General features: G+C 52.5%; 1 protein-coding gene across 1 annotated transcript; it reads left to right on the top strand.

Annotated features, from left to right (window-relative positions):
• Window positions 1-8,713: 8,713 nt before the first annotated feature.
• On the top strand, window positions 8,714-25,055 carry DUSP4 (dual specificity phosphatase 4). The gene is made up of 4 exons (XM_059049385.2): window positions 8,714-9,577; window positions 19,134-19,279; window positions 20,237-20,456; window positions 21,131-25,055. Exons 1-4 carry the CDS (start codon window positions 9,145-9,147, stop codon window positions 21,514-21,516), a joined length of 1,185 nt encoding a protein of 394 aa, XP_058905368.1. The 5' UTR covers window positions 8,714-9,144; the 3' UTR covers window positions 21,517-25,055.
• Window positions 25,056-25,384: the final 329 nt, after the last annotated feature.

Below are 25,384 nucleotides of genomic sequence, written 5' to 3'. Positions count from 1 at the left end.
AAGGTCATGAGGGTGGAGCCGTTATGAATGGGATTAGTGCCTTTATAAGAAGAGAGAGCTTGCTTCCCCCCTCTCTCTCTCTGCTCTGTACATGTAATGATGTAATGAAAAGATGGCCATTTACAAACCAGGACCAGATCTGCCAGCACTTTAAACTTGGATGGAATTCCCAACCTCCAGAACTGAGAGAAGTAAATGTCTGTTGTTTAAGCCACCCAGTCTATGGTACTTTTGTTATAGTACCTGAGAGGACTAAGACAGATAGTTTGCCCAGTAGTGGAACTGGAAGCTACCATCGCATCAAAGAAATTTCTCACATAACGCTGGTGAAAAGACAAGCATTGTGCAGGAAACAATAAGAGAAAAATGACAGAAAGGCAGTAAGGACTTGAGAAAACTTGAAGAGGGAAGGATTGCCTTTCTTGCTGAAGGGGTCGCAGACGGTTTCAGCGACACAGTGAGATTTGTGCTTGGATAAATGGCGGGAGGTATGGAGACACATCAAGGGGACTGGGAGGAGGGGGGATGGAGCAGCCCAGGATAGTGGGAGCAGCAGAAAGGATCCAGGAGCCTTTCACGTTATGTTGGCTGATAGGAAAACGACTGGGCAAACACCTGGGTTAACAGCTGGGCTCACTGAGCAGCCTGGCCTAAGGACGCAAGAGCCCACCTCTGCTTCCCCGTGTGCCTGGAGGTTTGCTGATGGCACCCCCCTGGAGAGGATGATGTATTGTACAGTGATGTACAATGTAAATCAGAAATGCTGCCTCACAGACATCTCTTCGCTTCTTTAAAAAATATTCTTTAAGAGAAAGGGAGTAAGATTTTGTTGAATAACATTCCCAATAATTAGTCTATGTGTTAGTAACACTCCCATTGAAAAGATGAGGAAACGGAAAATCAGGACTTATCTAAAGTTCCCCAGCCTCGAAATGGCCAAGCTAACATGGAAATCCACATTTGTCTGGCTTCAAAGCCTGGGTCTTTTTTCATTGCACCAAAAGAAACCTAGGACTAGAGAGGATACAACTGAGACTCAAGGCACAGGTGGCCAGATGGGCCTTGAAAAAGGGGCCTGGGTCACCTAGAAGAGAAGACAGACTGTTAGCTTGTTACCTGGTTCAGGACTGTGTTACACAGAGGACACTGGGAGTCTGGGGGGAAAGAGGAATACATTAGATTAAAAATGGAGCTGGCTGGGTGCTAATTAGTTAACCTCTAACGGGATACATAGCAGGATGTAATTAACCACTGCTTAAAGAGGACCCTGGTGTTTCCCTCAGTGAGTAAACCCCCGTGGATTGTTATGCTAATTCCAACTGAAAAAGTAGAGAGAGAACAAAATTCTTATCTGGGAAAGAATGAAGTGCATTTAGCTGTATTCCTTTTGCATGTTGATCCTGGATAGCCCAAATAATTTTTTTAAAAAGACAAAAACTGGGGACTTCCCTGGTGGCACAGTGTTTAAGAATCTGCCTGCCAATGCAGGGGACACGGGTTCAATCCATGGTCCCAGATGATCCCATAGCCGCGGAGCAACTAAGCCCGTGCGCCACAACCACTAAAACCCGTTAGCCGAGAGCCCGTGCTCCGCAACTAGAAGCCACCACAGTGAGAAGCCCGGGCACTGCAACGAAGAGTTGCGCAACTAGAGAAAGCCCGCACTCAGCGATGAAGACCCAACGTAGCCAAAAAGAAAGAAAAGAAATAATAAATAAATAAGTAATATAAAGACAAAAACTGGATAGCACAGACAAGGGATAGCAGGCAGAGGGACATGTACACAATCTGAGGAGTGGCTTCATGGTGCAGGGTGATGGAGGCAGATGTGGGCGTGGGCCCCCTGAGCAGGAGGGGCTGTCATTCTGCAGGAGTCATGGCAGCCCACTGAGAAGCTTGAGGTGGGGCCATTTTGCTCCTCCTCTCCTCTGCTTCTCCTTTCGTTCCTTTCGAGGGCTGATCATCTGAGTATCCCCTCCAGCTGGGAGAGGCTGTTCATACCCTGATTTTGGAAACCATTATTTCAACCGATGTGAATTGATCAATCTCATCAAGTACCAAAGGCATTTTTCTTTTTGCTAAAATAGTTCATCAAATGTGGATAGTTTTCGTTTAGGAATTGTTGGTTCTTGGCCCCTTCCATCTGCCTGAAAACTCGGAAGTAAGGACTTGAGTTTCTAAAGGACTACAGGGTCTCTAAAGCCACTGATGGACTGAATGGGACCCACTCTTCATTCAAGGAAGGCTCAAGCTGAGACTCTGGCACCTCTCTTTGCCCTGCCCAGCATTTGGTCAAGCTTCAAGGTGGTTATGAAGGGGATCAGAATATGCCATCCCCAAACATGCCACGTTGGCATAAGGATTATCGTCAGTTAAGGGTAACTGAGAAACAGGTGTGAAAAGAGCTCTCTGCCCCCCTTCTCATCTGTCTAAAAGCAGGGCATAAATTTCCCCTGTGCAGGTGCCTCCTTCTCCTGTACCAGGAAGAGGAGAATGACCCTTATCACCAGAGGACAGAAATGGCACTGAGATGAGTCTGCACAAATATGTCCTCACTAAATAAACTCCTATCTACCATTAGTTTTCTCCATATATTTGCTAGTCACTTTCTCATCATTTATCAGCCCTAGAAGCCCAAACCCCCTTTTCTTTGTCTAATTGCTTCTCTAACAATTTATTGCTCTTTATTAAAACGGCATATAAGCCTCCAAGTCTATCCACTTCTTTGGGTTTCTCTTTTTTCTGTGTAAGCCCCTGTACGTGTAAAAAAAAAGAGAGAGAGAGAGATTAACATCAATTAAAATTGTATGCTTTTTCTCCTGTTAACCTGGCTTTGTCAGTTTAATTTTCAGGCCCCAACTAACAAACCTAAGAGGGGAGAAGGAAGATTTTTTTGTCCTCTCGTGTACAGTTATGATGAGAATTAACCAACCATTACACAAAAAGACCTCAGTAAGGCCAAGATGTGGAAGCAAAGTATAGTTAAACCATCCGAAAGGCAGGACACACACTCTCTATATTATATTATTGGGCAGGAAGGACTGTGTCCAGGACCCTCTGCAGAATGTATATGGAGACACCAGTGGATAGTGATGACCTGGGGTTGTGGTATCAAACAGGCGGCACGACAGGGGTCTTCTGTAACTTTGTTTCCTTTACTGTTTCACCGATGAAGAAATAATGCCACCAAGTCCCAGATTTCCTGTGATAGTCTTAATTTCTGGTTGTTTTATTGCTTTCTATAAAAAAAGATTTAGAAAATACATAAATAAATGTGATATAATGTTTACTTCTAGGTAAGAATTTAAAAATTATATATATTTATATGTAAATATAAATAATCTCACAATTCCCAAAATCTTTTCTGACCACTTATGCCAATGTTTGCTTTGGACAAGAATTTCACAGCAGGATCCTTGGAAAGGTGATTTGGGTATTTTGTTGTCCTGAGAAAAGAAAATAAGTACATTATTTTCCCTACTTTTACAGATGGTAAAATTAAGGTATAGAAAACTGATTTGCTGGAGATGACAATGAAAGTTAGTTAGAGTCAGGCGCAAACTTGGGTCATTTCACATCTAGGTCGGCTCACTGTCCACGGCATAGATTTTCTTTTTCTTTCCTTCTTTTTTTTTTTTTTTTTAAGATAGTATATTTTATTATATTTATTTATTTAATTTACTTTCGGCTGCGTCAGGTCTTACTTGTGGCACGTGGGATCTTCTTTGAGGCATGTGGGGTCTTTCGTTGCAGTTCACGGGCTTCTCTCTAGTTGTGGCATGCAGGTTCCACGGGCACGTGGGCTCTGTAGTTGTGGTGCGGGCTCTAGTTGAGGCAGGCACCCAGTAGCCCACGGCACGTGGGATCCTAGTATCGTGACCAGGGACAGAATCCGTGTCCCCTGCATTGCAAGGTGGATTCTTTGCCACTGGACCACCAGGGAAGTCCCATTGCATAGATTTTCAACAGAGCCTTTGCCTCATCTTGGCTCCCTTGCAGCTTCAGACCAAGTGATCATCTATTTTTAGCAGGGAAGCCCACTGGGGAAGAGTGAAGTTAACAAATGAAAGGAAAAGATACAGGCACAAGGACAGAATGAATGTCAGAGGTGGGATGAAAGCTAAAAAAAACAGGACCAAGAGAAATCAAGGATGACATTTAAGTAGATGAAATTCATTTTATTCACAATGGCCTTTTTCTTCCCTAAGGATCCCACAACGCATTTCAATCCCTTCCTTTTCTGAATCCCCCTGGCATTTTGTTCTTCCCTAAAGACATTGATTAGACTCTGCCCTGCTGTAACCTACAGTGACAATCAGGCCCTAACTAGACCAGCTAGATTATAAACTCTTTGAAGGCACAGTGCTTCAGACAAGTTTCCCCCACTGAGTTTAACGTGTTTGTTGAATATATGAATATGAAAATATTGACAGCTAGTATGACCCCCCCCCCAAAAAAAAACCTCTGAGCTGATTTTTATCTCCTATTTGGAGTATTTGTTTCCAAATTTTGATTTTAAAAACTTGAAGAAGTTTTGTCAAGAGGCTTGGGACATTAGCCCTAGACTAAAGATAAAGCTACGAACTTCGCTCTCCATGAGCAAAAGAGGGGCAGAAAGGAAGCAGAGCCTGTTCTGCACACATTGTGGCATTTCCGTGTGCCTAGCTTTGAGGAGGGAGGGGTGGTGGCTGTCTCAGGCTGGCCCAGAGCTCTCCTGCTTAGAATCCCACAGGGCTGGAAATGAACTAGATGTGACAAATCATCGTGCCCAAACCCTTCACTTTGCAGGTGAAGAAACAGACCCAGGGAGACTGTCTTGCCCAGGATCACTAAGCTAGATGCTGGCATAGCCTAGACTGAATCGTTTTCAAAATAAAGTACCGAATGAAGCAACATATCAAACATTTCTTCAGAGTCCCTGGATTAGAAACCTAGCACTTTAAATCATCAGCAAGTACTACCGTATCGTGGACAGAAAAATAGATGGAGGCTATGGAACAAATCTATGACAAAGTCAGGACTCAAAAAGCCTTCAGGTTATGTTTCTGAGGTTCTTTGGTGATGTTCATTATCACCATTGAAGACTTTCCATTGCTTTTGAGTCCTGACTTGATGAGCAGCGGTGGGCAGGGAAGGACAGACATTCCTCATTTCCATCTATCCCTGTTGCCAAAGCCACACAGTATATACAGACTTCTTACCTTGAGGAGCATGAGAGAGCCTCTCAGTTCTTTTGAGCATTCCCACTATGGGGGGGAAGCTCCCCCAATCAGCTGATCTAAGAAGCCTAGCCACCAGCTCCGTGCAAAAAGGACCATTCTTGTTCCAGTTGAGAGTAATAAGCAAGGCACCCTCTCTACTCAGGAAAGAGGAATCCACAGAACCTTTCTTTGCGTCACCACCTAGATTAATTCATTAATGATTTTTCAGGCAAGTTTTATTCAGGCACTTGGGAACAGGGCAGTGAGTCAGAGGTTGGCATCAAAACCAGAATAGAAGCCATAGTCCTCTCTGGGGATCCTTACTCTGGGCTTTAAATTCCCAGATCTCACAACTTCCTAGTTGGAAATAAGTATTCTTAAACAAGAACAAGGGTTTTGCCAGGCCTGACAGTGACTAATAAGGTCTGTCTGATGAAAGAGAAGCTGGATTTACATGTCACAGTGAATGTTTAAAGTAGGTTTCCTGCTGAATATAAATAAAATCTCTCTCCTTGGGCAATCCCATCTCAACTCCTGCAGCTATGCCTCCGTTCCTTAATTAAATTAACTTTGAAATGACATTCAATGTTTTCCTTCTAAATGCCTTTGTTTTCTCCAAGAGCTACTTATTTACAAGCTGTTTCACGAGGTTCCTATATAAACTGATTAAGGTCCCCCCCCCCACATACTCAAGAGAGACAAGTTTTATCACCTCTATAGCCGGTATCGGGTAGCCCTCACATTGTATTCATTTAACTGTGTAGCCAATGGCCCCCATACTTACAATACCAAAAATTAAAATTAAAACAATTATCTAGGGTGCTTACAGAGGACCCGGATAAATACGAAATTTAAATCTCGTTGGCTGACATTCATACAACTGAGAGCTAATTCCTAAATTGAAGGGGGAGGATTTTTTTTCCCAGTCTTCTTCAAAAATGAGGCATTCGTGTTCGTAATGCAAGCGGATCTCGGCTTAACTACGTGAAGTGGGAGCTCCGGCTCTCCTCCAGAGAGCGGGAGCGCAGGCGCGGGCACGCACACGTGGACACACGCTCACACGCGCCCGCCCACGCCCCCTTCCTTGTGCATTGCCTGCGGGATTTACGGGCTTCGACCGCGGATTACTGTCAGGTGCAGAAAGCAAGTCTTTGTTCGGTGGGCATTTTCCTCCCCCCCCCCCTCGGATTTGACTGTTATTTACGGGCCACGTGAGCGCCGGGCGGGAGTCAGGCGGGCGGGGAGGCGCCCCCCGCGCTGGGGAGACAAAGGCTAGCAGGGCCCGGCGGGTGCGGGAGGGGGACGTCTCCCAGCTCCTGCGACACGTGCGCAGTTGGCCCGGACCTGCCTCTGACTGAGAGGCTCTTACACGAGATGTCCAGTTCAAGCCCTTAGAAAGGCAACGGCGTTTTCCTGGAAGCGGGCCTGGCTGCCCAAGAGCGGCCCGGGAAAGCCGGAGACGGTCGGGGCGTGGGAGCCCCTTGGGCAGGGCGCGCTCCTGGTGTACCAGGGAGAGTGAGTCTTTAGACGGAGCTTCACGGCCACCTCAGCACGTGAGAAACCGGACAGAGGCCCCCCCTTTGCCCTTGGAGGGAGTACAGACCCCTTCCCAGAGGAGAAGCCAAGCAGCGAGCCTTTGACCGCTGACCGCCCCTCCGCAGTGCCGGCCTCCTCCAGGCCCGGGAGTAAAGTGAGCACGCGCCTCGTGTGCAAAATGTCAGGGGGAGCCCGAAAGTCAGTGGTCAAAATAAACGTCCTAAGGTAGTGCCTTAAACAGAGTTAGTGCCCCCACCCCCACGAGAAGAATCCACGATGAACAAAGCAGTGAATTTTAAATAGAGACGGGATCAATGCATTGCAGAGCCATTGTGGAGCCCGAGGTAAAAAGGAGCATCCTCACGGGTGAGCGGCTCTCCTCGCGGCGCACTCAGCTTGGGCCGGGGGCCCGGGAGCGCGGGCGCAGCGGGAGGGGAGCGCGGGTCGTAGGTTTCGGAAGTGGAGGCCGCCGCCGAGGCCGGGTTGGGGAGTGGAGGGGTGGCCCTGGAGGCCGGAGGTGACATCTCCGGAGAGCCGCTCCGCGGGGAACAAAGGCGGAACGGAAGGCCGACTCAGGGGAGGGAGGGACCCCGCGGGTGCCGAGGCCCTTGTTGCCTCTGCAGACCCGGAGTGGAATCCTCGACCCCGCTGCCACCAAGGCCCGGAGCGAGTCCTGTAATTCCCCGCTCGCTGGTTAATTCTCACTAACAAGACTTGGCAACATGGGCGAATACTTTGTGGCTTCTGTCGTGTCCCCACCGCGGCGCGCACACACCCCCTGCCAAAAGCGGCCTCTGGGAAACGAAATGCATAAGTAAAAACGGGGGCGGGAAAAATGCGAATTGACCTGGAAAGAGCAAGGCGAAGAAACCTGAATCGGCCCTGGAGCGTATTAAATCCTTTACGCGTCAATTTCCCTGGGTTAGTTTCGCACCAAATGTGGACCCTAATTGTCAGTTCCTGAGAAGACAATTCACACGAGTACAAGATGGGGTGAGGACTTTGCCAAAAGCCGAAAACGTCGGGTATTTTTTCCCGCATCAGGGTTAAACCTCTTTAGGAAGCGTGTGGAAGGGAGTGGCACTCCCGCCTTCCTTCTTGGGAACAACATTCCGGATTCAATTAATGCCTCCCTCCGGGTCGTAAAGCAGCAGACTCCACACCTCACTCCTATTAACTGGGCTTCGGGGCGGGAGGGTTTTCTCTTTCATCGTCTGGGTTGGGGTTTGCCCACGTTCCTCGGGAAGCTATAAAGCTGATTTAACGGTTTAAGATGAAAATCGATCAGGCTAAGGCAGAAGCTCATGGCTGAGGAATCGCAAGAGGAAAAACGGCTGGCGGGCCGAACGCACTCCGTAAGCCTGGGGCGAGGAGGGCCGCGCCGGGCCGGCTGGGCTGCGGTGCAGGGTTCCCCAGTCCACTTGGTACGTGGGGGACACCTGCGAGGCTGGCAAGGGGGAAGCACGGAGGTGAAGAGGGATGAAACCTCGAAACCGAGCCCAGGCCTCCGCTAGGCCGGCTTCTCGGCTGGAGACTTTGTTTTCCGCCCGTCGCCGCCGCCACCACCACGGCGGGGTGCGATGGCTGCACGGCGACTCGGGTCGGGCCGGACGCGGGCCGCGGAGGCCGGGGAGAGGCGCCGCCAAGCTCCATTCACGAAGTCCGGGCGCTGCGGCTCTCGCCCGCGGGTCGGAGGCCTCCTCCCTCATCCTCTAGGTCTCGGTTTTATGAATGGGCCTGGCGGCGAGAGCCGCGCGCCCTGTTTACTCCGCTCTTTGTGACGTCGCGTCCCCGTGACTGGGCGCGAGCAGCCGGTACTCCATTCACGCGCCCGGGCGGGCGGAGCGGGTGGAACCGGCCGGGCTAGGGGAGTCGCGAGGGGGCGGGGAGCGAGCGCGGGGGGCGGAGCAGGGCTCGCGACCTAGAATGGAAAGAGGCGGGGCCTCGCGAGGTAGTAATGAATCTGCCCCCTCCCGGGGGAGAGCAGAGGAGCATTAATAAATCTATAAGCCGAGCAGAGGAAACTCTGGCTGGGGCAGACCGCGGAGCTCCGGCAGTTCGTGGGGAACGGCGGCCGGAGCAGCACAACGGGCAAAATACAATAGAGGCGACAACGGAAAGAAGCCCTTGGTCCTCTCCCGTAAACACACTCCCCTCCACCGCCACCTCCACCTTGGCACGGTGCTGCCTGGCGCCCGAGGCCGCTCGGACTGCTATGTAACTGCGAGGCTGCGGGAGGAAGGGGACCGGGCAGAACAGGTTCGGCTGTGGGAGCCCCTCAGGGCCAAGTTTGCGGCCACTTCTGCCCGCGCCCTCCCGTAGCCCCCGCTCGCCCCTTCCTGCAGCCCAGCCGGCCCGGGCGTCCTTCGCCTCCTCTCGTGCCCAGCAGCCGCGGTTCCTGGCCACCATGGTGACGGTGGAGGAGCTGCGGGAGATGGACTGCAGCGTGCTCAAAAGGCTGATGAACCGGGACGAGAACGGTGGCGGCGCGGGCAGCAGCGGCAGCCACGGCGCCCTGGGGCTGCTGAGCGGCGGCAAGTGCCTGCTGCTGGACTGCCGACCGTTCCTGGCGCACAGCGCCGGCTACATCCGAGGCTCGGTCAACGTGCGCTGCAACACCATCGTGCGGCGGCGGGCCAAGGGCTCGGTGAGCCTGGAGCAGATCCTTCCCGCGGAGGAGGAGGTCCGCGCCCGCCTGCGCTCCGGCCTCTACTCAGCCGTCATCGTGTACGACGAGCGCAGCCCGCGCGCCGAGAGCCTCCGCGAGGACAGCACCGTGTCACTGGTGGTGCAGGCGCTGCGACGCAACGCCGAGCGCACCGACATCTGCCTGCTCAAAGGTAAACGCCGGCGCCGGGCGCGAGCTGGAGGGTCGATGCGGCGGGGCTCCGCTGCCTGAGCCTTAGTGGTCAGGATTAGTGGTGCCCGGAGGGACTCGTGGCTGCGGGATTCCCCCCCGCGCACTCCTTTGTGCGTACTGGTGTGTGCGCGTGGTGTGCAAGGATTCTGTGCGTTTGTGTGCAAGCGCGAGCCCCGAGGTCCTCAGAGACGGTGAGGGTTCCGTCACCTGAAATTCCGGACCCTTCCTGGCGATTCTGCGATTGTTTACGGCCACTAACGGTCTGGACTTGCGGGCGAAGCGACTCAGCTGCGTTGCCCACCTTCGAGTCCAGGGAAGTGCTCCCAAGTGCCACGGTGAGGGAGGTGGGAGACAGGTTAGGCCTGTTGGTTTGGCGTGTCCGGGCCCCGCCCCGAGTCCGACCCAGAGCAGGGGGTGATGGAGGGTTGAGCGCGGGGATGGGATGGGCCCTGCGGGTCCGGCTGGGAACCAGCCTTCGTAAATGAAAAAACGAGGATCGGCTTACGGGCCTGATGTGGAGCGATCTGTACCTTCCTACCCTGCCGCCCAGCTCCGAGCTCCACCTGGAGGGTCGTCAACCCCTCCCGCCTCGGGCTATCCCCAGGCTCCGGAGCGGGAGGCGGGAGGTCCGAGTATTGGGGGAAACGCAAGGCGGGACGGGGTCTCTTAAACTGCGACAAGTGCGACCTTTTGTTCAGACTCGACTCTCAGATGGCGGCGCGCGCTTAAGTGCGAAACTCTTGGGGAGGGGAGGTCTTGTCAAATGTGCAAGTCGGAAACTCGGAAAGGGCCGAGGGCTACCCAAGTACCTGGAGGGACGGGGGCGCCGACCGCACCTGCCGGGCGTGTCGGGCGGCGGGGAGCTGGCGGGGTGCTTGGAGTCCCTGCCGCGCGGCGCCCCTTCCACCCGCGCCGAATTCCGCGAGTTCCTTCGCCCGCGGCGGGGCTTGGCCTCCAAAGCCGAGAGGCGTTTCGGACCCGGGCCATCAAAGAGCCGCCCCTTTCCCTGTCGGCGCCCCTGGCCCCCCTTCCTCCTGCCCTGTGCTCTCCAGACCCGCTCACCGGAGAGGAAGGGAGATGGGGCGGGAGGCGCGGCGGAAACCTCTCCCCGCCGCCCCTGCCAAAAAGCACAACACTGCCCAGTGCCGGCGGGCCAGGCTTGTCCCCGTGAACAGCGGGGGACTTTGTTCTCGGCAGTTGTTTCCTGGCCATTTGACCTGTCAGCTGCTGGGGAAATGCTGCTGTTGACCTTTAGTTGAACTCCTAAGGCGATTTTGCTGATTTTTCTTTCTCTACGAGGGCGGCCTTTGGCACCTCAGATTGAACCAAACGCTCCTCCCTTCTCCTCCCAGCGCTTTAAGAGAAAGTGCCAGGAAGGGCCTTGCACCGGAAGGACCGCTAAGCCCGGCGAGCTGGGCGCAAGGGGCCCGGGGCCCCCGCCTGCCCTGGCGCCGAGCTGTGCCAGGAGCCACGCGGCCCCGGGCCGGGTAGAGCGCCGGGCTGGGGTCCGGGCTGTTGACGCACGCCTCCTGCACCCCCTTGTGTGGTGTCGTTGTGCCGGCGCTCGTGGGCACGAGGAGAGAAATGTCTCTGGGACCAAAGTCCCTTCGAGTGGCAGGGGCTGGCCGGGGTGTTCTCCGTGCCGCGCTGGCCTCGATCGCTCCTGATTTGGAGCCCGATCGCGCGCCTGTCTGAGCGGCCCCTGAACCCAGGACCCTTCTCGAGGTAGGGCAGACGCACGTGGGGTCTGGGTTCGTTCTGTTTTGTTTTTCTTCCTGGAAGAAATCCGGAGAGGACCGCCCTAGGGTTTCCGGGCGCTCAGACACTTAGGCCCCGCTCCGGGGGAGAGAGACAGATTTTTAAGGCTTCCCCCTCGGGCTCGCGGCACCTCCCAGGTTCCCCCGAATCCCACCGGGAGAGCCCGGAGCCAGACGTGTACCGAGAGCCGCCCTGCGGACCGGCCGCCCGGCGCAAGGCAGATGCTAATGTGAAGGCTGCGTTGGACGGGCAGCCTCCGGGTAAAACGACGGTGCCCTGGCGGTTGGCGAGGTGCCTGGCCCACGGAAAAGGCGTGTTTTAAGGGCTGTTTCCTCCCGAGGCCTGCACTGCCTCCTGTTGTCTGACCTGGTGCAGGCAGGGAGGACGGCCCGCTGCCTCTCCAAGTCCGCATCCTCTGAGCCAGAAAGTGTCTAGGCCTGGACCAAACTCCTCTCTCTCCGGGAACAGGCCCCCCGGGAGGAGCCAGGAGAGGTTCAGCTGGGTTTTTCTAAGCAAAGGGAGCCTGCCTTTGGAAGCAGCCGCCTAAAATTCACAAGAGTTTGGGCGCGGGGAGGGGGGGGGCTCCTTCCAGCTTGTTCTGCAGTGGTGGTAGAACATCTCTGAGGTTAACTGGGTCCTATTCTATTCAACTTGGCTTATTTTCATTTATGTGCTAAGCAGAGGCGGACTCGGACTCCACACAGGTCCTCTTTCTTCTCCTTGCCTTCTACTGAAAAGGCATCCCTAGTGAAGGCAGAAGGAAATGGGCGTGGTCTGCTCCCCCAGCGACGCGGGAACGTGCCTGGGGGGGAGGACAGCCTTGCCTCCTGCACTCCCGTTCCTTGGAGAAGTAGACCGGCAGGAAATGTGGGCTCGTGGGCGGGAACTAAAGGGAAACTGGGAGACAAGCCCTTTAGATTATCTTTAGTAAATGCCTTAATTGATTAGGGGTTGGGTAATTTTTTCCCCACCGGAGTTGTTCCTTTATCTTGCAGCCAATGGGTCTTCCTGGGCGTCTCATTTCATGTGCAGTGGTGGGTGTGGAATAAAAGCGGTCAGACATTAGGCCAGTGGAAGACTGATTGTTGGTGTCTGCCGTCCTGGAGGGAGAGTAAAAACAGCTCGGCATTTTCAGAAGTTCTGTTACCCTTCCTGGCCACAGGCTATCTAATTCTACCAATTAATTGCATTTTTAAAGGCCGATTTTCCTATTTCTGCCACTTTGAAGGGAAGAAAGTTGGTCACTCATTGCAGGCAGTTAATAACTAACACCACAGGCAAGAACTCATAGTTTAGAGTAAACTTTACTTACTATCAATGAAGTACTATCTGGCCTTTACATTTCCTAATATTACCCAAGGTTTGCTAAAAGCAGTAACCCAAATCATTACATTTTCTGGTCTTTTGGCTAGTAAAAGCTTCCCATTGCGATAAACCTTTTTTTTTTAAGCTCATTTTATTTAAAACCCTGTAAGACATTTTTAGGGACAGTTGAGAAAGTTTAGCTTTTCAGATTTTATTACAGTACACATCTCCTTTGAAATCCCCTTCTCGCTTCTCATAGATCCTTCGAATAGTGTTTTAGACAACCGCTCCCACCCTATCCGCCCTGGGTCAATAGAGAAAGACAAAAAGAGCATTTTCTTACCCTAAGGGCAGTCTTCCTTTACCTCCCATATTCTCCAAATAAATCAGTCTGTTATGCAGAAGATGTCAGGTATAAAAACATTATCTTACTTTTCCTTCTATCTAAAATTCATCTCAGCCTATGACCTCTGTCAGTTCTTATTCAAGTTCTGATTTAAAAGCTGTCCTGGAGCTGTTTTGAGAAACTGGGAAGATCAACTAAATACTCCAGCTTCTCCTTCCAGGTTGGAAGTCACCTACCCAATAGTCCCCAGGTCTGATCATACAGACCTGACATTATGCTTCCTGTGAAAACAGCTACTAAGGCCCGTAATGAGTGCCGTGGGTGGGGTTCGGGTGACTGTCTTCTGTCTTTTCTTTCTCTGTGTCCATTTGCCCCGCCCATCCTCCTTTCCAGGAGGTCAGTGGCATCAAACAGAGTCCTGGGGGATGCTAAGGTTGAACACCTCTTTCACCCAAAGGCAAGGACTGGCTTTTCTCCTTGCAAACAGGACACAATGCCCATGACAGCCAGGAATTGTTAGAATACCAAAAAAAAAAAAAAAAAAAAAAAAAAAAAAAGTAGGCCTTAAAGGTAATTCCTAACCCCTAGTCGAAGGCCTTAAAGGAGGGCTTCCCTGGTGGCGCAGTGGTTGGGAGTCCACCTTCTGATGCAGGGGACGCGGGTTCGTGCCCCGGTCCGGGAGGATCCCACGTGCCGCGGAGCGGCTGGGCCCGTGAGCCATGGCCGCTGAGCCTGCGTGTCCGGAGCCTGTGCTCCGCGACAGGAGAGGCCACAACAGTGAGAGGCCCGCATACCGCCAAATAAATAAATAAATAAATAAATACAAAGAATTGTAAGGAATGAAGCAAACTCACTACTCTGCATCATTTGAACTGGACGTTTCCAACCAACAAAGCAACTAAAGACAGGGTGTAGGTGTAAATTGAGAGTGACAACCAGGTAAGCCCATCACAGCTCCCTTGGGCTTGTCCTGGATGCTTACAGGAAAGGTGGGCTGCACAGAGAACTCTGAGAGGAGAAAGGGTGGCCTTTTTAAAGAGCCAAGAAGTTCCTTGAAAAGCTCAGAACATCTGAAACCAGATAGCTGGTTTCCTTGCTGGGAGGCAGTTCCCATCTAACAAAGAGGAAGTTTGAGAGGAAGAAATGTAGACTCTCAGCGGAAGGCAGGCAGCTTGCTGAACGGAGCAAATAGCACAGAAGGACTGGGAGGGGCTGCAAACAAGGTCCAGCCCAGAGTGTGTGGCATCAGGTGTCAGCCCAGCTGGCCCGGGACCGAGGTCTTGACACCGAGCCCCAAGGTGAGAAGCCCACTTAGGTACACTGGAAATGCTGCTCAGCATTTAGAGGGGTGCTTCCTAGGTCAACACCCACATCAAGGGAAGTTCTCAAAGCCAAAGGACCTTCGAATGTCCCCAGACTTGCCTGCTGGGCAACATTTGCCTCGTATTGATAAGCTGTCCCAAGAGAGCGAGGCCACGGGGAAAAACTGGCAGCCACATTAAGATCCGTGACCATCGTCCCCACCAAGAGACAGTCTTTCCCGTCACAGACCCCATTAAGAGTCACACTACGCCAGCCTGCCCTTTCCCAGGGACTTTCTCACACATCCTCTCCCACCCCTGCACGAGCAGGGGGCCAGCCAGTTTTCAAAGATAAAGTTTCTGTGTGAGAAGGTGAAAAGGACACAGAATGGAGCTGTAGATGTAGTTATTCCTCAGGGGAATCAAGGGGAAAGTTATAGTCTTTTTTCCCCCTGCGCCCCCCAAGACTCTCAAATTTTAAAATGAAGTTGAGAAAATGAGAGCTTTAAGACTAGAAGGTATATTATTAAATAAGAACATGAGGAAAACAGGTCAAAATTAGTCAGCACGTCTGTTACAGAATTACATGCAATAGAACGTAGGAGAAAACCAGGTGGGAATTCACTGCCGTTTGTGCTGTGAAAATGTGTTCAGAAGATGGAAATATAGGTCTTGAGGCACCTGCTGTCAGTCTGTAGCTTGCAGATAAGTAGTTTGTGGACATTCAGGATCACAGAACGTTGGAACTTAGAGATGATGTCGTCTGGAATTGCCTTACATTTTGAGGGTGGAAAACAGGACTTCAGAGGGAATGTGTTAGCTGGGCTTCCACAGTCGGAGCTGGGACGCGTCCACATCTGTCTGCTTTGTCCACCCTGCACATCTGCAGGGGTCACGGGGTAGAGCGCTCCCCTCTGGGTCTACAGCGGCAATGAGCTTTCCCTCTCGTGAGTTTTGGCTAAAACGTGGAGATCTAAATCTAGCTCTTACTGAAACGGCCGAGGCTCTGGTACCTGCACAGATGTGGGCTGGGAAGGGAGGCACGGAGGAGAGAGGGCTGGGAGCAGTCTTCTTCAATCCCACCCACCCTAAGAAATTCAGTTTCATTTCTGCCACGACCCAGTATAGGGCTACTCTATATACTTCGAGACGATTTGAAAATTTTTTTCAGTGAAATGATCCGTGTGCTTGTTACGTAATTTGAGCTCTTAAAATACATTGTTTTCCAAGAGATGTAAGACGTGAGTGGTACCCTCCAGTAGCTCATCGCCTGGCCAGGTGTCTGTAGCCCTACACTGATGGAGCTAATGCCACACTCGGGCCGGAGTAAAGGCGGTGGGGGGGGGGGGGTGGGAAGAGCCGGCAAGTGCCTTTAGCTGAAGTCCCTGGGACGGGGACCATCACTCTGAAAGCACAGTGCCATGAAATTACACCCTCTGTAAATGCAGTGCATTCAAGTAGCTTCTATTCTATTTCATTAAATAGAAAAACGCTGGTCACGACTCCTCCGTGACTACCTGGAAAAGCACCGGAAAGAAGCAGTTTGCTGACGTGTCAGCAGTGCTCTGTTCACATCCTTTCTGTTTCTGCGTGAAAACTCTTCCTTCGCGTGATGAGACCAGCAGGCAAGCCCCCCAGAGAAGGCCCACCAGGGAGGCAGCGGTGGGAGAGCAGCAGGGTGGGCTTCCGACGGCCAGGTTCAAAGTGGCTTTCAGGCCCCTTCCCTGGGGGCTGCCCTGCACCTCGTTTCCTCTTCTGTAAAACTGAGGCTTGTCACGCCTTCCCCTAGGGCTACTGGTTGGATACCTGTGTGCGAACACCTCCTTTTAAGAGGGTCTATCATTTTTATTAACACACATGGGATACCTGGAGGTGGCTTCCTGTTGTGTGGCCTCGTGGGGTGTGGACTCAACGGTCCCAGACCTGCACTCCTGTGTCTGCACTGCCTCGCCTGCGAGCTCCAGGCCCACCAGGGCACATTCAGCTCATCCGAGGGCCTGCCCTGAGGGCAGCACCTCAGCCCCAGAAGGAGATCTTTGCACGCTCCTTGTAACTACCGGCCAGAGACCGCGCCCAAAGCTAGCAATGGCTCAGGAGGGAAAACCTTTCCACTGCTGCCACCGAGGGACGCAGCCCTCACCTTGTTCCTGTCCCTTGAACAAACCTGCTTCTTCACTCAGTTCCTTTCTGCCTGGTCTTTGAAAACGCCCCAGAGGGAACAGACTTTTCAGTAATCGTTTCTCCACTTTGTTGTAATGGTGCCTTTTCCCGACTGTTGCTGTCTCTCTGTCCTGTTGTGAGCAGCCTGGGGGTGACGACAGACAGACTGCCTCAGGCCGGGTCTGGCCTCTGGGCCGCCTGCACCACCCCCTGCACACCACACCCCCAGGGTCAGCCGCAGGCTCGGAGCCCTCAGAGGGTTCTGCTGGGCCCTCCCTGCCCCGGATCGATTGATGGTTGACCCTGGGGTGTAGCAGATGTCCCTGACTGGGCAGGAAGTGCCCAGTACCTGTTCTTCTGCTGTCTTAACTACCAGCTCTCGAGATGCCTACTGGAAAAAATAAGTAAAGCCCAGGAGGAGAAAGCTGTCCAGGGTCTGAGAAGTTGCTAGTAAAACTGAAGTCACCTGTAGGTACCAAGAAAGAAAACCTTCATTGAGCTTCTCCCCGAGGCCCGGTCCAGAGCACTGGCTGTTCCAGTCAGTCCTCACAGGAGACTCCTGGCCTGGAAGCTTCATCACATTTTACAAATGAGGAAGAGGCTCAGAGAGGTTCAGTGACGGCCCCAGGCTGCACAGCCGATGATTCACCGGGCTGGCATCCAACCCAGACCTGTGAGTCTGACTGCAGAGGCGAGGCTCTTTGAGAACTTGAGTCTGGTGCCCTGTCCTGTACCTTCTCAGCAGTGAGAACATTCTTTCCACCACTCTGAGGTTCCTTGGCTCCTGCTCCCTCAGGGCTGCTCTTCCTCTGGGACCTTGGAGCCGGGCCCTGGCCCTCCTGTGACTGTCGGCCTGCCTGTCTAGGTGATGAGCTTTTGGAGGGCACCTCTCATGCCTTGCATCTCTTTGAGAAAAACGTATTTTACTAGCTCAAAGTATGTACTAAAGACATGGATCATCTTACTTAAAACATTTCAAATCCTGTAGAAGTCTCTAGAATAACAAGTGATGGCTTTTCATATAGATGATCAACCTCCGTTTGTTGAGTGACCCATTTCTCCTTCCGCTTTCGCCAAAGGGCAGTATCTCCCGAAGTTGCCCATCCCAGGGGCCCATCCCAGGGACTTCAGCTAAAGGCACTTGCTGGCTCTTCTTCCTGCACACAGCATCCGGAGCAGTGTTTACAGCTTTATAGGGAAAGGGGACAGACAGGGGTGATAATGGGAGGGAGGCCGCCCCTGTGACGAGAAGTCCACTGAGGCCACCAGCACATCTGAAGCGGGCAGTACGGGCCCCTCTAGCAGGTTTTCCCTCCCGGGAGGCTGGTCATTATGACTCAGCAGGAGCCAGGGCCTGGGACCAGAGAAATATCCATTTATAGCCTGAGGGAGGGAGTGGGGTAAGTAGGAGGCCTCCAGTCAGAGAGGAAAAAGTGTCTGCCCTGTTTCTGGAAGCCTTAATGATGTGGGGAACATAATTTTCTTTCCTCTCCAAAGAGGAAGTTTCTAGGGTTGGGATTCAGGGCAAGGAATTGACTAACCGTCACATGTTGGAAAATTGCTTTGCACAGCGGTGGTCGGGAACAGTGGCACCCAACCTATCACTTAGTCATAAAGACGTAACGGGCTAGCTGCCTACGTGACCATCAGTTGAGTGGTTGTTCCAGAACCCGCAGACCCTACTGAATTCATTTATAATCCACTTTTGGTCCGACAGAAACTGCAAAAATAAAAATACAAGCAGGGCCAAACCTTGACAATAGATGGTAAGTGTCCTGCAAAGGGAAGTCCCAGAGATCACAAGAAAATCAGAGATACAGGCGGAATGTCTCTCTTCTTGGTATGTTTCCCTGCCTGCATCTCTGCCCGCACCTCTGCCCACGTCCGCCCAGCTGGCCCTTTCCTGAATGGCACTGACGCTATTCCAGAGAAGTTGGCCGTTTATCTCTTCTTACTTAAACGACCTCCCTTCCCCGGAAGACGACCCCACAGAGAACCATTCCAGGGCTTAGCAACTCTCAGGTCAGGAAATCCTCCCTTGCCCCAAACCTGTATGTAGCAAGAGGGATTTATTTAGATTTAAGCCCGTTTGCTCTTATTTTGGCCCCATGTCCATGGAACAGCTGTTCACGGGGCCGTGCGATTGGCATCTGTTCTGTTGCTGAGATCCAGAAGGGCCGGTGCCAGGGTAATAGTTTTTTATTCTCTCCCACATTGGAGAACCTCTCTAAAAGAAGGGCTGGAGTTGGGGAATGACAGACATTTCTGTAGGGCCCAGGGGCCAGCTGAAGGCTGCCTTAGTGCAGCCTTGGAAACCCCCAGTGGCTATTCCCTCTTTCTTTGTCATCACTGTAAAGAAATTAACTCTTCTTCATCTCCCCTGCACACCCTCCTTTGTGTATCTGCATCCCAATCCGAAGTCTTGTCCCTAAAGCTTTCATAGCTTTCAGGATGCAGTCTTGGCGGCCGAATGTAGCCTCCGCATCTCAGGGAGAAAGGTCTCCATAGCCATTATCTCTGGGCCCACAGCGCCACCCAGTGGCAAATGTAGGTACAGCCAGCCCCAGCTTCCCAGCAGCTCTCCTTCATCAGGTAGGATTCAAGCTCTTTGTGGTTTCCTGCTGGCTCAGTGACCCCACTAACCTGAATATCTTTCTCCTTTACAGGTGGCTATGAGAGGTTTTCCTCCGAGTACCCGGAATTCTGTTCCAAAACCAAGGCCCTGGCAGCCATTCCACCTGCTGTGCCCCCAAGCACGGCCGAGTCCTTGGACCTGGGCTGCAGCTCCTGCGGCACCCCACTGCACGACCAGGTGCGAAGAGGACTGCTTGTCAAAGGCTTTGGACGCAGTGCCTCAATTTGTGGAGAATGTGTTGAGTATCGGGGTGTGATGTTAGGTGGAATCCGCTACTCCCTGGAAGTCTTCCCTTTGCCTCTCTTATTACCCTCACCTAAGAAAAGAATATCAACACGTACGTCCCTGACTTAGCCTCTAGAGTTATGTGCAGACAAGCAAGGAAGGAGGCCAGAAGCACGTGGGCTGCTCTGTAGGAAGCCAAAACCCCAGCCCCGATTTAAAACAGTTCGGCTGTCCGCCCCCCATACAAGTTAATTGTAAATGCTAAATGGACATAAATGATCAACCAACCCTTCTCCCAAGAAAACCAGCTTATGCCACTACATTTCTTACAAGCCCACCCCTTCCAGCCCTTTCCTTTAGATGGAAATGGAGTGAATTTATGGGGTCCAGCAACTCTGCTCCCCAAATCCGAGATCACTTGTGTTGATCTGACTCAGAAAAGTGTCATTGGTGAAGCCAGCGTTACCTCGTTTTGCCAGGATGCCTCTTGTGTGTGAGGTTGACATGGCGTCTGCTTTTCATCTGCCAAGTGAAGGTGTATCCAACCAAATAAGTGCCTAAGCCGCGTAGCTCAGTGGTGGCGGGTGTAAGCTCTTCACGTCACAAACAGTGGGGTACAGCCAGCTTCATTTGTCACGGGGGAAGTGGTCTGCCTGAACCAGCGGGTGGGGCCCAGAGCAGAGCAGAGCAGAGCGGCCAGAGCCCATCGCTCCCTCCTGGGGCCCGAGCGGCACACGGGAAACCTGGAGGGACTGGGTCCACGGGCAGTGTCCCCAGGGCCCGTGAAAGCCCACCTGAGACTGGCTTCCCTCTCCGCGCCCCACACGTCCCAGCCCCCTGCCCAGTTGCCTTTCACTTAATGACTTTGCCGGTGGGTGGGGGGCACTTTGTTTTCCCTTTCTGGTGCAGGGGGGTCCCGTGGAGATCCTTCCCTTCCTCTACCTCGGCAGCGCCTATCACGCAGCCCGGCGAGACATGCTGGACGCCCTGGGGATCACAGCCTTGTTGAATGTCTCCTCTGACTGCCCGAACCACTTCGAAGGACACTATCAGTACAAGTGCATCCCGGTGGAGGACAACCACAAGGCCGACATCAGCTCCTGGTTCATGGAGGCCATCGAGTACATCGGTAGGCTGGCTCTGGCCAGGGTGCTGGGTCCTCCCAGGCCAGGGTGCTGGGCCCAAGTCTGGCGGAGGGAGGATGGCGGGGGAGAAGAACCACGTGTAACTGGTGTGTGGAAGGAGGGGCTTAGGAAGGGCCATATCCGGGGGGGGGGGTGCCTGTTTCCCCTCTTCCTCAGTAGGAAGGCTTGCCCGTGGGGTGTTGTGCAGGCCCTGGATAGGATGACGGACTTATGCAAACAGCAGGTGCCGTTAGCTTACAGAGCCAAGAACCTTTTCCTTGGACGTCCCCAGGTGCCACGAGCATAAGCCTCGGGGGATGGTAAGGGAGACAAAGGGAGAATTGGCTCATTGTTCTTGCTCCTGCAAATGAAAACCCCGCCGCAATGTGCGCCGGGATTGCACCAGCTTCAGCTGGCGTATTTCCTAAGCGTAGTACATTTGTTTGCTTAATTCTCCGAAATACCCTAGCGGGGGTGGAACTCTGGAGGCCCTCCCCCGTGGGTTTCCTCCCTGCGTGGCCTCAGCCTGGGAGGCGCTGTTCCTTCAGGGGTTCAGCCGCAGGGCCCCCTCTTCTCCAGTCCTCCCCGCACCCTCGTCCCGGTTGAGGCCGCCTGCAGCCGCCTTCCGGGAAGGATGGGGACCTGGGCGCCGCTAACGGCGCGCCGCTCTCTGCCCCAGATGCGGTGAAGGACTGCCGCGGGCGCGTGCTGGTGCACTGCCAGGCCGGCATCTCGCGCTCGGCCACCATCTGCCTGGCCTATCTGATGATGAAGAAGCGCGTGAGGCTCGAGGAGGCCTTCGAGTTCGTGAAGCAGCGGCGGAGCATCATCTCGCCCAACTTCAGCTTCATGGGGCAGCTGCTGCAGTTCGAGTCGCAGGTGCTGGCCACGTCCTGCGCGGTGGAGGCCGCCAGCCCGTCGGGGCCGCTGCGCGAGCGGGGCAAGGCCACTCCCACCCCTACGTCGCAGTTCGTCTTCAGCTTCCCGGTCTCCGTCGGGGGCCACCCGGCGCCCAGCAGCCTGCCCTATCTGCACAGCCCCATCACCACCTCCCCCAGCTGTTAGAGCCTCTCGGATCCTCCCTCCCCTACACACGTCGGCTCTCAGCCCGGGTTGGGTGGATCCCTGTGCGGGCAGCAGGTCGGGACTGGCCCGCAGGGGGCGACAGAGCTCCTTGCATCCATCTCTCTTTGGCCAACCGGGGGGGCCAGCTAGAATGGCAATAAGGACTTCGAATACACATTTAACGCAAACAAACACAACACTCCAACTTAGAGCAATAATGTCTTCCTCGGCAGGCAGGGAAGACCTGGGTTTTGGTTTGTGCGTCAGTTTTACTTTTCAGATAGGAATTTCTTACCTCATTTTTTTCAGCAGTAAGGCTTGAAGTTAGGAAACCCACAGATCCTGGCAAAGGTGCCCACGCAGTTTTATTGAGGGGGAGGGGAAGGGAGGGAGGGGAGGGAAAAGGGATAAGATAAAAACAAGTTTGCCAGAAGTGCCTGGTTCTGTGTGCTCGGTCCTTTTGTTGTAGTTACAGGATTTTTTTTTTTTTAAAGAAATCTTTTAGGACATGGTTTTTCTTTCTAAGTCACCACCAATAGGTGAATAATTATGCGTAACAATAAATAAAAGTATTTATTAAGAATTTCCTCAGAGTATGTAAGTACAAAGAGTCTAGTGATGGTGAATCTAGAATATATTTATGTTAATGTGGATCAGCAGGGCACAACAGCATGCAGACGTCAAAGCAGTTAGGGAGTAAGTGGTGTGTACAAGTTAGCATGATGACCAGCTTGCGTTTGTTACCGCAGAGAAGGGGGCAGGGTGGGGTGGGAGGAGGAAGAAAGGAAGGGACTACTTTTTCATTACAGCCTCCCTCGGTATCCGCTGGGGATTGGTTCCAGCACCCCTTCCCTCCGTCGCGGATACCCAAATCCGTGGATGCGTAAATCCGCTGATTCTTGCATCCGCGCATACTGCATCCGCGAATACGGAGCGCAGAGCGCACTTGGTTCTTGGGCACATTGGGCCATTGAAGCGATTTGAAACCACAACAATACAGCCATTTCTGGTAATCAATAACTCAGTTTGGCGGTGGAAGCATTTTTCTCATAGACCTGAGAACTTGTATACCATCTGTGATAAATGCCATATCATATAAGGTGCTCCTAAAAAGAATTGGGCGCAATTCAGCTTTTCCTGCAGTGAATCATTTGGCAAGGCCATTGGGGAACCCAGCTAAGAGAGAGAGACACGAAATGGATCCTTTTGGAAGTGGAAGCACCATCTTTTTTCTCTTTTGCATAAATCAGAGTTTTTAATTTTAGGGGGTTTGCTTGGAATGAAGTACACCAACAAATTCTTGCGTTCTTAAAATTCGTGGTGTCGGTGAATATTTTTTTAAGTGAATAGGTGAATAAAAAGAAGGGAGTGGACACCCCATTTCAGGTCCCGTGGAAGTCTAGGACAGCAAGAGAGACTGAGTGAGGAGTTGGGCAGGCTCTGCGGGGGAGCTGGCTGCTTGTCTTCTGTGACACGCATCCAGGGCGCTTGAGTGCCATCTTAGAATTCTTTCTTGGGATACTGCCATTTTCAGGGGCCTTTCCAGATGGAGGAATGGCTTTTGGAGAAAGAAGGAGGCGGGTTGGGCTTGGGGGAAGGGAGGACGGAACAAACCACGTGTTATTTAATTTGTAGTATCGTGGAACAGTGTTGTTACCCAGTGCCAGGTTAGAGGTAATTCCAAACTTGTCTAGAAGCGAGAGCATGCTTTTTGGTTTTGTTTTTTGGGTTCTTTTTAGCCCTCTGAGGATCTAAGTGATGCACATTCTTGCTCACCCATAAATAACTTCAAGCCTCAAGGTTGGAATAGTGTTGGAATGCTTCTCATCCCCACATCCCAGACCGGACCAGTTTCCTTACATTTCCTTCCATAAACATGAACCTGTGTTGGCATCATTTGTCCTGCCTTTCCCAAGCCCTGTCTGAAAAAGTGTGGGTTCCCACAAGCAGATAGGCCCGCAGGAGGGACTGCTTGAGAGAGGAGGGAAAGTAGCTTTTTACAGAATGAGTGTACATTGGCCAAAACTTGTGTATCCTGCTTTCCCAGACTGGATCCCAACCACATGTTCGGAGCCCAGGACCCACCCCAGACAGGTCTTTTCCCTGCTTTCCAATTCAAGTCTTCTGTCACAGCGTCAAACCACTATTTATAAAGCCATTTTCTTTGTACTCAATAGCAGCCCCAAAACTCTTAGAAATCAAACAAGAAATTGGCTTGATTGGAAACAGGGATTTGGGGTCACTATTCCCCCATCAGAAGCCTCTTTGATGACTTGGAATAGGTGTAATAAAGACAGCACCGCAGGGTCTGTCCAAATGGCCAGGGGGTTTCAACAGGTGTCTCTCCCATGGAGTGATTTCTGGTGAATGCAAAGTATGTGTCATGGCTGGACAGCATTGCCACTTACACCGAAGATCAACTGTGCTGTTGACAAAGGCAGTAGGCACTCTGGATCTTCCGTAGAGACTGGAGAATGCTGCCGGCTCCCTCCCAGCGTCTCTGTGTGACCCAAGTGTGTTTGTGGAGCTTCCCCCAGCAGCACTCGGCTGAAGGCGCCTGTGAGCCGGTGGCCGGGAGTCCCCAGCCTCAGTCTTGGCCTCCTGAGACCATTTTCCTCAGGTACCCATCCATCCCGATTCCAGAGAGTTATGCAAACGGTAGGGAAGCCATGAGAAAAAGTGAAGAATCCGCGGGAAGATGGGCTGTGGGACGGGCGATTGAAACGTGAGGGGGAGGGGCTGTGAGATTGGAGGGGCCGCCAAGCCTTCAGTTGGTAAAGTGGTGGGTCGCCCTGGCTGCCCGTCAGCCTCAGCTGGGGAGTTTGGAAACCCTGCTAGCAGGCGATCCCAGACCAAGTACAGCAGGGTTTCTGGAGGAGGGACCCGGGCATCAGGAGGTTTCAAAGCTCCTCAAGTGCTTTGCGCGTGTAACCAAGTTTGGGAAGCTACTCTGGATGGCAAGGTGCTCTTGGAGGCTGCGTCTCGATAACAGCGCTGGCTTGTCTGGCAGAAACCGCAGCCAGGGGTTTGTCACTAGTTCAGCGTGGTCTCCTGGCCAGTCCCCTCAGCTCTGCTGAGGGACAAGATGGTTTCTGTCAGGAGCTCGGGGGCCACGTGACCTCCTGAACGAGGCACCCTCTCAGGCCCCTTGAAAGCCAGCTGATCTGCGGAGCGTTGTTAGGAAACCGAATACAGTGTCTGGATGTTGCTCTTCTTCCCTGAAAGTGTCCCTGTCTATCGAGAAGGATGGAGAGTGCCACCTCTTTGAAGAGGACGCTGCCCTTCCTTAGAGTTTATGAGTCATAGGAGAAAGAGGCTTCTTCAAGACAGAGCAATGCAATACTTGTAACTTCTGTAAATAGCCCCATCTTTCAGAGTGATGTCATTTCTACATTTGATATGCTTGTATTTCTGTAGGATGTATATAGTCTAGGGGATGTTTTTGTCTGGTTTTGTTTTTTAGAAAAGTCAACATGTCAGTTTTTATTTATTGCTTGAAAAAAAGATCATTTGAAGAAAAATAAATACATTTTCAACCACCTCTGGCTTGGTTTATCCTTTCCTGAAAAACTGCGCTGCTATCATGACTTGGAAGATCTGGGTCATTGGATAATCTTGTGTACTGCGTACCATCTTCCGTGGAGAAAGGCTGGTCAGGTCTGTGAGCTCCCTAACACCACTCAAGGAAGGTGACAGGAGAAGGCAGATAGGAATCTCAAGAACCTGATTGTGGCGAGCATTGCCCTCTGAGGAAGGCGCCACTAAGACCCTCCTAAGCCTCAGGGCCCGATTGTACTCTCCTTGGTATGCACCCTGGACTTTATGGTATGAACGTAAAAAAGGAGATGGCCTTTGGCCAGATCGCTCC

The sequence above is a fragment of the Kogia breviceps genome, chromosome 20 (genome assembly GCF_026419965.1).
Source record: "Kogia breviceps isolate mKogBre1 chromosome 20, mKogBre1 haplotype 1, whole genome shotgun sequence".
In the NCBI taxonomy this organism is placed as follows: domain Eukaryota; kingdom Metazoa; phylum Chordata; class Mammalia; order Artiodactyla; family Physeteridae; genus Kogia; species Kogia breviceps.
The sequence above is the reverse complement of the archived record's forward strand: the minus strand, read 5'-3'. Positions and strand labels throughout refer to the sequence as shown.

Coding starts and splice junctions, on each gene's coding strand:
- DUSP4 (XM_059049385.2), top strand. CDS start 9,145: ATGGTGACGGTGGAGGAGCTGCGGGAGATGGACTGCAGCGTGCTCAAA. Junction 9,578..19,133: donor CGACATCTGCCTGCTCAAAG/GTAAACGCCGGC, acceptor TCTCCTTTACAG/GTGGCTATGAGAGGTTTTCC. Junction 19,280..20,236: donor GCACCCCACTGCACGACCAG/GTGCGAAGAGGA, acceptor TTTCTGGTGCAG/GGGGGTCCCGTGGAGATCCT.